This window comes from Sinohyriopsis cumingii, chromosome 12 (genome assembly GCF_028554795.1).
Source record: "Sinohyriopsis cumingii isolate HCF-2022 chromosome 12, ASM2855479v2, whole genome shotgun sequence".
NCBI classification, from domain to species: Eukaryota; Metazoa; Mollusca; class Bivalvia; order Unionida; family Unionidae; genus Sinohyriopsis; species Sinohyriopsis cumingii.
In genome coordinates, this window is record NC_142972.1 from 66,219,011 (window position 1) to 66,233,065 (window position 14,055).

The 14,055-nt window shown below is 35.9% G+C and overlaps 1 protein-coding gene across 1 annotated transcript; it reads left to right on the forward strand.

The window, feature by feature from the left end:
- Nucleotides 1-5,943: 5,943 nt before the first annotated feature.
- LOC149786615 (galactoside 2-alpha-L-fucosyltransferase SEC1-like) lies at nt 5,944-6,879 on the forward strand. The gene has a single exon (XM_089975953.1). It carries the CDS (start codon nt 5,944-5,946, stop codon nt 6,877-6,879), a length of 936 nt encoding a protein of 311 aa, XP_089832079.1.
- The last annotated feature ends 7,176 nt before the right edge of the window (nt 6,880-14,055 follow it).

Below are 14,055 nucleotides of genomic sequence, written 5' to 3' on the forward strand. Positions count from 1 at the left end.
CCACCCCGATTGAGGTCAGCCACTGGCAATACTGTTGCCATTCTTCCCTAGTGTCCAGTAACGTGACGTCACCTATATTCAGTTCCCATTGTCCCTCGTTTCCTTTTTCACATGAAAGTCCCATGATCCCTATCAATGTTGTCCCTCTCTTGCCCCCATATACTACTCATATTAAGCCTCATAGAGTTTTAATCTATCGCCAACTTGAAATATAGGTAAGAATTGTAGCCGCAAGTTATGGCATTCTCTCTCTCTCTCTCTCTCTCTCTCTCTCTCTCTCTCACACACACACACACACACATTCATGCCCCTATCCATGCTGTTTACCTTTTTCATGATTAATTTGAGATCGGTGTAAATAAACAGAATTTCATAGTACAGTTGACTCAGAGAATCACCGTTGTTAATATGTTGACATTTTTCTTATTCTTACGTGTATTTTCTCAAGTAGACACATTTAATATACATTACTTTACTATTGAAGACTTTCAATATGTGAAAACCGTACCTATGATGTTAGGTTGGAAAGACATGCACATTGTCAGATAAGTTATCAGGCGGGATACAGCGAAGAAAATTTATTATTAAAAAGTATCAGAGTATGAAACTGTGTTCATAACATTCCACTAGACCGTTGTTTAATCTTTCACCCAGAACTCAACAATGAAAATAATTTGTTACCTGTGAAAATGAGCTCAGAAATACACATCAGACGGCTATGTAAATTTTATGAATTCGAATAGGGTTTATAATCTGAAATCTTTCTGAACATTTTTTAAAAGAAAACAACCTGTACTAAGTCCACATTATTATTATTTATTATTATTATTATTCCGAAAGGGTAATCAATTCACAACATCCTTGGCTACATTTCAGTAACATTTATGTCGCCCTCCGAAATGTGCCTGTCAATTAAAGGGATTAGTTACAGGATTTCATAGGGTGGTGCGTTCAAAAAGGGGTTAGTTACATAAATTGAAGGCTATTTAGCTCTATAATTTTTTCTGCCATTATACCCTTTGAGTCCCACACCATGATATCAACGGTTTTACAGGAGAGAATATTGTCATACTGATTTATTGGATGGCTGCGGCTCGTTCATACTTTTATTAAATTAACACTCAAGTGTCACTTTCTTATTAATATCTCCTTCTCTCTCTCGTTCTTTACTTCTCTCTTTCCACACACACACACGCGCGCAAGCCACACACATATTACATGTCAATTATGGGGATCCTGATACAGTGGCAAGGCTGCTTTTATCATTCGAAAGGATGCCAGTGTGCTCATCAGAATGCAGTCTCAAGGCATGATTTTCCCATGATTGCTTGACCATATGTGTGTGTTGGTGAAGGGGTAAACGTTGAAGTAAGCCCACTCTGACTTAACTAGCTTTAATACCTGGGGTTATGATATTTCACAATCTTTCTAAGAACGATTAAATATGTAACAACGAGAATAAAGGTGGGCATTTGAATATTTACCATAGTCGATAAACATGCACACGAAGTTTAAACCGTATTAATATCGCATTCATGCTTATGAAACAACTAATACATTAAAATAACGGTTGGGAGTATTGCATCTTTCTCAATATCATACGTTACTGTTGATATCTTGAAGTACAATTTTATTTCAGCACCGACATGTTTAGTTCTATAAATTTTGTTATTTGGCATATCCCATTCTCTAAAACAGGGGCTGACAAAATAGTATTCACGACATTTTTCATATCGTAGTTTTCATTCCAGTGTTTGTTAACTAAAATACAAGATATCAAAATCTCTTTAGAATAAACTAATTGAACTGCATGGTTTAAAATAATGCAAAATGTAATCTTACCTTGCCGTGCAGTCACGGTGACTGTAATACATATTCTTAGGCAGGCAAATCCACATACTATGGTCAGGGTGGTATCTCTTTTTCTCTCTACTACAGGTTATACAGACACGCTGACTTTGCTTCACAATATACAATAACTACTAAGTTAGTCACGCACACTGTGATTCTCCACAGAGTGAATGGCTCTGTCACCACTCTATAACACGGACCTCAACTAATTTTAGTCCTATTACTAAAAAATGCAAGCACAGATTTCAGTATCACTGAAATCTGCCAGTTTTGTCACCTGTGAATTAAAATTTCGTAATGTATATGGCTCAAGAATCATGTTGTCTTGAGGTATTTTCAGTTTGGTTTCTCAACGTCTTACTAGGCTGTTTTGTCTGACAGTTTCAATTTTAGATTCCATTTGACATTCTAATCAACTCTGCTCTTTACTCCTAATAAGCTGCTATTGTAGGCAGTGGCTATTGGTGGAGGAAGAACCCGGGAAAACCCAGGCCAGAACCCGCATTGGCCGAGCCTGAGAGTCGAACCTACGCGGATAGAGGTGACATTGCAGTGTTCGGTTAAGGCGAGCGCTTTAGATCACTGGGTCACTCTGGGCCCCCATCTGCGAAGTACAAATCCTCTTTTTGGCAGCCATTTTGGTGTGTTATACTTCTCAGAAGGTCAGCGTACGCTTACACCTCACCAAGAGGGAAAAGAAAGTCACTTGGTATTTGGAAAGGAATACACACTCCAACTATGTTTATATTCATTTCTCGCTCAATCCTCGTCGTAGATGTAAATTCCGGGCTTAATTTGGTTAATTGCGTCATACGATATGTGTGCTGACACCATTTGGATTGAATGCTTTTGAGTCTATCTATTCAACCTGACATTTTCAATATGAACACTGTAATTGTTCTCTATTAGCTGTTGTAAAGCCAAGAATGTAGTTTAAAAATGTACTTATTATTAGTGTCTTCAGTAAAGTTCATTAAAAGCGAATGATCTAAGTGTCAGCACAGTAGACAGGAATCGGTGAGTGAATTTTGAACGTCGTTTTCTTAACTGACGAATGACAGAACACCCAACCTGTACATTACAGGTACGGGATTCTAATGTGATATGTACAGAAGCTGGCATGAGAATGTATGCCTAATCATCAATGCTAAACTTGCAACAAGCGAATGTCAGAGGAAATGCACAGCCAATAACGTTGACTCCATCATCCTACCGACCGACTCCTCTCATCTCACACCCTCCCCGTCTACACTACTCACCTCATCGCCGCAGATTTAGGATAAACCTTGTTCCAGTATCGACATAGTACCGAAGCCCATCAGGACTAGTAGTAAGATTTTAATCACGATAGGCTCACCCTGATACTGGCTGCAGGGGTCATTCCTTGGACTTTCTGTACAGACCTTGTGCACCAAACGCCTGGTACAACTCGTCTCAGTTTCCTTTGCGACCAGTCCTCACAGGAAACGATATAAAGCAGATGTTATGGTAAACAAGTCAGCGTCTTGCTATCACAAAGGTATTTGAGATTGTCCAATATGCAGATATTCACGACCAATTCTTGGTCAAAATGTTTTCATTAATTTTCGACTGATCAGGAATATGTAATCTCTGATCCACTTAAATCGGGCACAAAGCTTGAAATGGTGACACCGTGATTCCTTCTTAACACTATTCAGGAGAACATTTCCGCCGTAAGCATAGCCATCCCAGATGCGTATCATTACATTCCCTTTCAAATATCTTCGTGGAATTGAGAAGGTTCCTATAATGGTACAAGGTCTACCAGTTCAGAGCACTTACTTATACTCTGATTTGCGAGAATCATCGACAGTATAGTTTTACACGTCTAAACCATATTCAAATACGTGACGTCGAACCTTCTGGTCTACAGCCAAAACAAGTGCCAGGTCAGTAATTGTTTGTGCCAATATGAACAATCACTTATCTTGCTGCTGTTCTGCTTGGATTGCATAAATCTGAGTATGGAGTTCAAAACCTTCTTGAACCTATAAAGCCTCTTTCTGGAACATATTTGGAAATTATCAACGTCATATCTTCCATTCACAAAGTAAACCGAATTTTTGGCCCGCAATTTCCTTGCCTCTTGCGTATCTTTATTGTATCCATTTATTTTGGACTTGTTGTTCATTGGACCCAGTGGCAATAGATGAAGATCCTTATGCTCAAAATGACCACGTTTTTGACTATATGAGGTCCCATCTCAGAAACAGGTATCGGGGTCAATTTGGTTCCTGGTAGGCATCCCGCTGGAAATCACGACATGTTTAGGCGCAAACACGACCTACTTGGGTGCTCACGTTTTTTCTTTCTTTCTATAAGTGAGTGGCATCACTCCCTTTCAGCAGAGCTCACTACACATTAATCTCACAAATATGAAGATCATAGTGTATGTGTTTCACTTATGGCAAGAGTCGCTTCGTAGAAAGAACGTTCCCTCTTATTCGACATATCTGCTGTCGTCGTTATTGCAGGAGGCAGGAAAAAATAAAGTATGAAGACTTCTGCAGGATGGTTCTGGTTAATTTGAAGTAGCTCATCGTCGACGAATCGAAATCCATATTCAAATCTACCACATCATAACCAGGCTGAATGTCAACGCGGGTGTAAAGCTGATTCGGCTAATACATACCTATCACCCGTCAGCTTTCACTCAGATATGTGTCCAATGAATTTAATGGTGTTACACATGATGTCGCAGTGAAGTGCAATTTATGGTTCCTCCATTCCAAGATTGGACAGACTAGGCTGTGAATATGCTTGCCATAACATTTAAGGTTCACTTGTCTTGCGCTTTTGTACAAACTATTCTGATTAAAAGGATCTTTCAAACCTTGAGGGCTTCGGAGAACTTTTTATTTCTGGATTCTCCTCTCATGAGGAAAGTTAATACATTATTTATTCAACTTAGCATCGAACATTCCTAAACGGAGATTAATACTGTCTTGAAACTGCTTCTTTGCATAAAGCACGTGTTAACCCTACTCAATATCTTACAAGAGACTCTAACATTTTTCATATTGATTAGGAGACCGGAAGCGGCCAACTCAGAGGTAGGGACGTGTATCTCCTTCATTCTCTTACATATTCTCAAAACATAATATCGAGAAAAACATCTTTATAAAAGCAAAATTACACTAAAATGTATTTATCTCATAATTTTGCAGTCATATCGAGCTCACACCCTCCCAATCCTTCTTAGTTGCTTTCTTGCATGACTGTGCGCATTCGCACTGATACAAAGTGACGATTTGAAAGACTTTGTCAATTAGCCTGTGATTCAAGGCAAGATAGCTCTCTTTTGACTTCAGCATTGACTTTGTTAAACATAATTCTTTAGAGGGTTGCTTGTTGCTGAAGTTTAGAGGTAGTGCATGCGCTCTTGGTACATTTAATCTGTTAAGTATAACAATTACAGAATTTAAGCCAAAAATTGGTCTCGTTTCAGTGTTTCTTAGAACAAATATTGATAGACATATGCAACTTGAAAAATGTGCAGGTGATTCAAACTTGCTGCCAAAATGGCTTGTCAGCGACCTCTAAAATCACCTTTATGAGTTATCGATTGAGTTAGTGGTATTTGATTCATGAACATATTTCGTCAACGAGTCCACACCAATATCTTGGAATTTCAGTGCAAGATAAGTATTTCATATGAACTCAAGATGAGCATCTTTTCAAGGATTCCGACTTAATTTTCCGTAAATAGAGATTGTTTAAACCACGCAAGCAGGTGTTTTCAAAAAGTGTAAATACATACAGTCGTTGATTAGTTTTATTTCCATGATATTCTCTTCTACACCTTTCACGCAGTGGCATGAATGATTTTTCAACAGGATATTTGCACTTTATTAAGTTATAGTAGTTTATGTAAGTCATATACCAGTTCAATACATACAGGAATCTTATTTAACATACTTCTCTAGTAGGTTTGATCTTTTTTATTTTGTGTTCATGTGTGCATAATTTGAAACTTTGTTTATATCACTTATCTTTGCAGTTCCGAGGAGGTTTCTTGTGGTGGCGACAGGATTTTGTATTACGTTTCTTATTTTATTTCATTTCAAAAGGATGACTTGGCTAAATGTGAACCAGTTTATTATGATAAGCCAGAATCACACCAGGAACATGCCCAATGTTACAATCCAGACTCCGATAACTGGGCAGCACTACGTATGCTACTGTCATGAAGGAAGACTTGGTAACCAACTTTTTCAATACGCATCCATATATGGAATAGCTATGATGAATAACTTGTCAATAATGACTCACAAAAGATGTATGATAACAAAATATTTCAGAATCAGAAATTTGACCCTTGCCCATGATGCAAATGCTTGCTCAAATTTTAAGGTATTATCTGAGATAATGCCACGTGTTTGTAATGAATCATATTTTACTCTACCTAAGAACGTTAATATATTTCTTAGAGGATATCTTCAGTCTTGGAAATATTTCCAAAATGTAAAAGCCAGCTTGCTAGAACAACTAAAGTTCATAGAACCGATAGACACGAGAGCAAGAGCAGAGCTGGAAGCTTTGAAATCGAATTACATCAATGTTACTGGATCAAGGCCGACAATTATCGGGATACATGTGCGAATGGGGGACATATTTGTAGACTCACTGTATCATCAAAAAGGTATTGAGTCTGCACCACCTGGATATATCAATAACGCAATGAGATATTATATTGCTAGATACAGCAAAATATTATTCATAGTTTGCTCCGATACAATAGTAAAAGCAAAGGCTACTATAGACTCTTTCAATTTAAATGTAACTATTCATTATATGGAAGGAAAAAGAGAGCCCATATGTTATCTTTGTATCCTAGCACTTTGTGAGCACGTGATTCAGACGGTTGGCACTTTCGGATGGTGGGCTGCTTACCTATCCGGAGGAACAAGTTTATATTACAAGTTTCCCGGTCGCCAAGGTTCCGTGGCTGAGAAACGATTAAACAGCTATGACTACTTTTATCCAGAATGGACCGGCTTATATTAAGACTAAAGCCAATATTCGGAATGTTCTGAGCCGTGTATTCGTACAATTAGCACGTTTGTTAAATATATTAATTGAGATTGCGGAAACGAAAGTGATTGGGTGACGTTGGTTTGCAGATTGATATCAATCTGTGGATTTATGTTTGGACATTCTCGGCCTTCCTTTTCCCATGGGAAAGTCGTAAAATGGTACCCAATCATTTACAGCTGTAAATTTAAAATATAAAATTCTTATATGATTTTCAACGAGGTAATCACTTCAATGGTACCTACTGGAACTAACCTATAAAGCATTCATTCGTTTGCAAAGATGTCCAGATCGACGTTCGGATTGAATGCTTTTGTGTTTCCCCCTGAGTCCAACCAACACCTATGCTATGTTGAGAATTGTTAACATTAAATTGTCCAAAAAGACAAATATATAAATGGACGGAACATCAGCCGGAAAGAAAAGACACAGCAGAATATGCAGTTTCTTTACATTGTCGTATAAGTAGCTGCACTCTGAAACCCTACATGTACATTATCGAACAATATCAATACATATGCATACAATTATTCCACATTTTATAAACCAATTTAAAAACATTTTCATAACAAGCACTCTACTCCCACCAACATTCGCTTTTATTTTCAATTCTTCAAAATTCAGCACCCTCCACCCCTCACCATGCACGACTCAAATAAAAGGTTAATACTAACATTAAACTCAATGTCGCTATCTATCAGCTCTGAATTTACAACAATTTCTGTATAAATTATTACACCCTACCGCTAGCTCGCCTTCTGCGAGTACAATCCGCCGAAAATTCCCACCCCTCCCACTCTTTTATTCAGATATTGCAATATTTTACCTCTTTGCTAAAACAACAGCACGCGTAATATTCAATTATTTAGTATTTGCAAACTCATAATACTTACAACAACAAACAAATACCAAAAAATGTAAAGCGTTAGATGAATATATAATTATGCAGCTATCGTGTAGTACGTTTGCCATTGAAAGGCAGGTAAAAATAAAAAGCAGTGAACCAGACGAAACATTACCGAAAAAATTACTATTTTTATTCAGTCCTTTAAACATTTTTGGTGCATACAGTCGAATAGGGTACACGGAACATAAATAGAACACACATATACATATTTGGAAGCACTGAACAAGAAAGTGCCTTTTAAATAAAGAGAAAGAAAATAATACATTTGGGAGAAGCTTAATCATTGCAAGCGTTATAACAATACAGATTAAATATAATAATTTCTCCTATACCAATGTTAATGCAGTTTACTATATGAGACTAGAATACATTTTGCACGTGAAATTGATTAGAGAGATGATATATCTATTGTACTGCGAAAAGCATATTATTTTTTAGTCGGTTATTCAAGTCAACGTTTGGTGATTTATAAATTTCAAATATGCAGTCCTTTCACATACACGATCTATATTATGTTCATATTTTTACTTTTTGTCTATAGCTTGCATGCTTTCTTTTCATCGAAGTCAGTCCAAATTATAGAACGTGCTACTAAGACCCCCAAAATTGGTCTACTGATACACTATTTAACATTGCTTTAAAAGATTCTGGTTTATTTTTATGTATCTGAATAGCACCATAATATTATCTTTTTGCTTCCTTTCTTATGTATGTATTCTTACATTCATTCCAGTTTGTACTGTACATGTATTTTGTACTGTTTATCGAACGCATCATTATTTGTTACTTTAAACAAACCCATCTCAAAGTCATTTGTGAATGTTTATAAAGATGCATTGTGTTCTATCAATAACTTTAAACATTGGGCTTCGTTGAATAAAACCTGTTCGATTATCTTTTGTTATAATAATCGTAACTCAACATGCAAAATCAAATGGAAATAGTGGAATCGTCGGACGCACTAAAGTTAATCCTCCCTAACAAACATGTAGCAGCCTACTGGAGACCAAAAAAACCTCAAGGACATCATAGTCAGGGCGAAGCTAACGCCAATAACTAATCAAGACCAGCCTAGTCAATCTGGCCTCTGTGACGATAAAAGGTGCAAAACCTGTCAACATATGATAGAGACCAGCACATTTTCTAGTACAGTGACTAGCGAAAAACTGAACATAAATGGTTCAAACAAAACGTGCAAGACAGAACATAATTTGTCTCATTACATGTAAGACATGTAGCCTTCAGTATGTCGGAGAAACTGAAAAGCCACACAGAAGGATCAACGTTCATAGATCTGATAGGATGACAAAGAAGCTGTACAGAAGCCCGATCGCAGAACGCTTCTCCACGTGGCCACGTGATATAACACTTTTCGGAATTGCTTACAATTGTGCAAGAAAGTTACAAGTGAACAAAAAGTATTGAGGACAATCTGGTTTGCAACCTTTCGGAGTCTACATGCAAATTTGATGAATACTTTTTTCGTAAAATAATCATTCATCTTTTAGCATTTGGGCAGCTAATAATGAATTTCACTTTAAGACAGCTAGGTATCAACGAATATCACAAGATAGCACACATAAACCTATAAATTGTATGATTATTTTGCACTGACCAAATAGGTTACACGAATCTCGGTTCTTTAGAATGTGTTAGCATTTGACATTCGAATTTTCAAAGATCCATTATTATAAAATATGACATCGAATCTCCAATTTTGAATACTCAAATATAGTCATGTTTGATACTCCAACTTCCAAAATGGAAATAATTTTTGAACGGGCATACGCAGTTCCAATATCCAAATAATCATGCTTTGACGTTTCAATCTTCAGTCTCATTATTCATATTTCTTCATATTTTACATTCGAATCCACAATTTGGAAAGTAATCGAACATTCGAAGCCCAAATATACAATAGCCACAATATCTTTTTGAATTGAATTTGTTTCAACAATCGCCAAATATTGCATTTTAAATCTTAAATCACTAGATGTTCAATATACAAAATATTTAGAAGATCGACTTTCATATAAATATTTCCCGAATCTCATTCCAAACTCTGATGTCTCTATGTAATTGGATGTTTGACGTTGGAATCTCTTATGTGAAAAATAAAAATATTTTCCTATGTCACATTCGACTCTCCAATTTCGCAAACTTAGACTCCGACGCGCAAGCCAAATATCTCTAATATAAAAATATTCGTATAATTAATGCATATTTCCAATATTCAAATATTTGGATAGATTGGATTGTTTTAATCACCATTATCCAATCACATTCATATTTGACATTCGTACCTATAACACCATTAGTTTTGGAGAAACAACATTATGATCTCCTTTCTTCAGTCGCTTATATGACGATATGCTACAATAGGTAATTCGATTCTACATGCTGAAAATATTTGCGAAGTTTGCATTTGAACCTCCGATTGCAGAATATTTGGAATAGTGATGTTTAAATCCAATCTCCTTTCTCCAATATTTGCAAACTGGATATTTGTGTATCCGGTTTCGAATTTGAATATATTTTCATTTTGACAATGAAATAGGTACATTCAGTTATTTTTTAAAATTTATTGATACATTATGTATGCAGCATCGAAATAATTAGCAAAGTCGACCTTTCAAAAGTTACCTGTTTGCCTTCGATCGTTTTCTCTTCATAAAAGAAGTAATTCAAAATAATTTCAGATTCAATGTAAAATGTGTAGATTTTATTTTTGGTTGCGAGAACTTAAATTTTGGTATTCATCAGATATTCTGTTAAAATTGATTTTTACATCATATAGAATCTTTTTTTTTCACGCTTAGAAGATATAGCTTTAGTTCTGGTTTACCGTCTCTCTAAGATATAAAGACCTAAGACATTAGACACCTCATCCCTAAGACAAAAGTACCTCTCTAAGACATTAAACACCTGATCTGTAAGCCACAAATACGTCTCTAAGACATTACACACCTTTTCCGTAAGACAAAAGTACCTAAGACATTAAAAAGCCACTATAAGACATACAACCAACTCTATAAGACGTTACAACACCTCTTTAGGAGATAAATAGCCTCCTCTCTAATACACAAACAAGCACTATAAGACATGTTAATACCTAAGACAGAATACACTTCACTAAACATATCTCTAAGACTCTAAGATATAACAATACCTCTCTAAGACATAAAAGGTGTCTCTCCAAGACATACAGATTATCTAAGATACTAAAATCCTCCTCTGTGAGACATAAAGTACCTCTCTAAGACCTACAAAAAACACCTCTCTACATATCCGGAGAACCTTGATAAGTTAACCGGGTTAGGATCGCGTTGGGGCGAGAACGGCAAAATCTTAACGAAGAGTAAAAAAGAAAAGAGTTAAAAATCATTGCATAATGTCGGGCAAGAAAACTTAAAATCGCTGACGTCAACGTAGTCGCCTAGCAAGATGCCACGTGATGACAGCGGGAATAGTGAAATGCCAAGCGAAGATCATTGTAATCAGAGACATGCATTCAGCCTCATAATATATAGAAAGTATCCTTACTTACTGACCTTGAGAACCTTGAGAAGACATACGAAACAATCTACAATGACGAGAAGCAAGATATTGCTGGATACAAACGTAATATGAATAATGACGTAGCCTGTGTCTAATTTAGAACGTATGGAATATTTCTTGTCAATACCGGCCTTGAGGAAACTGTATCTGTGCTGAGACCCCATATAGTCGGTTTGGATAAGGGAGATAAGCCTGTTTATATAGCAAAACCCGTAATAATGGATAAAACAAGTGTCTACGTCAAACAATTGGTATTGAACATAAAATCCATGTAAAAGAGAAAAATCACAGATTTCCCCTTCGTTGATGTGTCACTGCACACTAGAGAATCAGAGACTATGGCGTGTCGGTTGCTATTATCAAAGACTACATCTAATCAAATATGAAACTGAAAAGTGAAAACTAAAAAGTCAGGAGTTGAAATGAGCGCAGGTCTTATCATGAACGAAAGTTGTATTCGAACGATGCAAGGTTCTGTCGACAGTGACGATGCTGCAACGAAATAATACGCATATATGAAACTCGACGAGCATATGTCATCCAATACTAAGGTTGTGGTTTGTAAATCCCTATCGTAACTAAAACTTGCAACGATTGACGGCATATATTTGAAAGTACAATGAATAGGACTAACCTCTGGAATATTTAGTGTATTATGTGTAAATATTGATGGGCTTTGTCCATGGAGCATCTTGAGACATGCTGTTGATAGATTCGGAAATTATTTCTTTATCGTTTACACCTTTGCTGACACTTTTGTCATTCAGTTAGTATAATATAAATATTCACAGGCATATCCCAATAGTGACTTCAAAATTTTAGAATCTTTGGATTCTTGATCTCGATGAGAATCCTCTGACAGGTCTTTGAAAACTCTTTTTGGGGTTGCAGGCTAGTTCAAGACTGGCAAGTTTGAAGGAATATAGGTATTTGCAATACATTTTTTTATAAAGGAAACCGATTTTCCGCAGTAAGACTTGATGTAAACGGTCACGTAATACTGATCTGAAATTATTTGCATATCGATAAATCCTGGGACTACTTTCGGTTTTTATACTGTTTGCAATATAAATAAACATTGCAGACACGTCATTGTGAAACGATTGTTTCATCTTTAAAATTTTTATTCAGGAAATAAATGTAAATTATACCCTTTTTATACTTTTTCAAATATTCTTTGATTGAAATGCATAGTTTACAATTTTGGCGTTCGTCTGCTATATAGTCGCGCAAAATGGCCGATTACGGTGATTTTTCACTGCATTTTTCTGCGGAATGTTTTGAACAATCAGATGACAAGGAGTTAAAAGAAATACTATCAGCGATTGAAGCAGATGAAAATGGATTTGATTATAATGTGATAGATGCTACTAACGCTGAAAATGAAACAGAACAACAGATATTGATAAATTCCCTCACTCAGCACCCCATGACCTCAGTCACCCTAGCCATACACAGCAACAACAATAATAGCGTGGGAACTGAGCAGTCAATTTTAAGGCCGCTGAGGGATATAAACCAAGATCGAGAAATTATCTGAGTATGACTTAAAAGCTATTGAAATAAATCAATACTCAGAGGCTACTAAACGAAACACAAAATTGGGTATTGGCGTTTTGAATGGTAATTTTTATAATTTTTATTTTAATTTTGTTTGCTTATTTGAAAAACGTGAGTGGATGTTGGTGGCATGGTGAATATGACCACTTACACAAAAAAAATATATTTATGAGAACATTATTCAAAGACTGAATACAGTTTTTAAATGGTAAAACTATCATCTCCACCAATGTGACTTAACACCATTGCAAAATGTATATAATAATACATAAAGGTGATTGTTTTGCTAATTTAAATTATTTTGGATGTGTAGTCATTAAATCCTTCCAGCACTCCAGCTCTCAACTATGCAACCAAACAAAATATATGTCCGGTTTTGCAAGATTAGATAACTGAAAGGGTCTTGTTGAGTATTAACGCTGTTGAGAATGATATCAAATGTTATTCCTGTATAGAACATACTATAATTAATAGAAAGAATTTTAGTTTTTTATATGCAAATAAATTTGCTGACACCACGGGTAGCCATTGTCTAAGATGTAAAGTATCAAGTTGCCGAATAAACCTAACTGTGACAGTAGTTCATGTCTTTTGACATTATATCACTGAATGGGTCTTCACAGGAATAAACGCTGTTGAGAATGATATAAAATGTTATTGCTGTATACAATTTATTTAATTCTTACCTTTATGTTAGGGATAGTATCATCTAGTTCATATTTCCACGTTGTTCATTGATAAAATCCATTATGATTTTAGGTTTGATTGGAAATTTAAATCTAGCACACTAGGTCATTTCGTATCAGCTGTTATTATGTAAGGTCATGGTCATCTGACGTAGCAGATGGGACTGACTAAAACTGAACAAGAATGTTGTAAATGAATTAAATAGGTTGAAACCGTAGGTAACCATTGCCTAAGATGTAAAGTATGAAGTTTCTGAATAAACGTAACTGTGACAATAGTCAATATGTTCGTGTGATTCTGTATAGGTTATGTATTATGGGGCGATGTGAAGCGGCGAATGAAAGGAAAGTACGCACTACTTAAATTGGAATGCATTGTTGATAGAATAAGTTGATTTGACGAAGAAAGAACGCATTTTGTATTGTAAGGATTAAATG

Excerpts from the sequence above, each read along its gene's own strand:
- LOC149786615 (XM_089975953.1), top strand. The coding sequence starts at position 5,944 with ATGACTTGGCTAAATGTGAACCAGTTTATTATGATAAGCCAGAATCAC.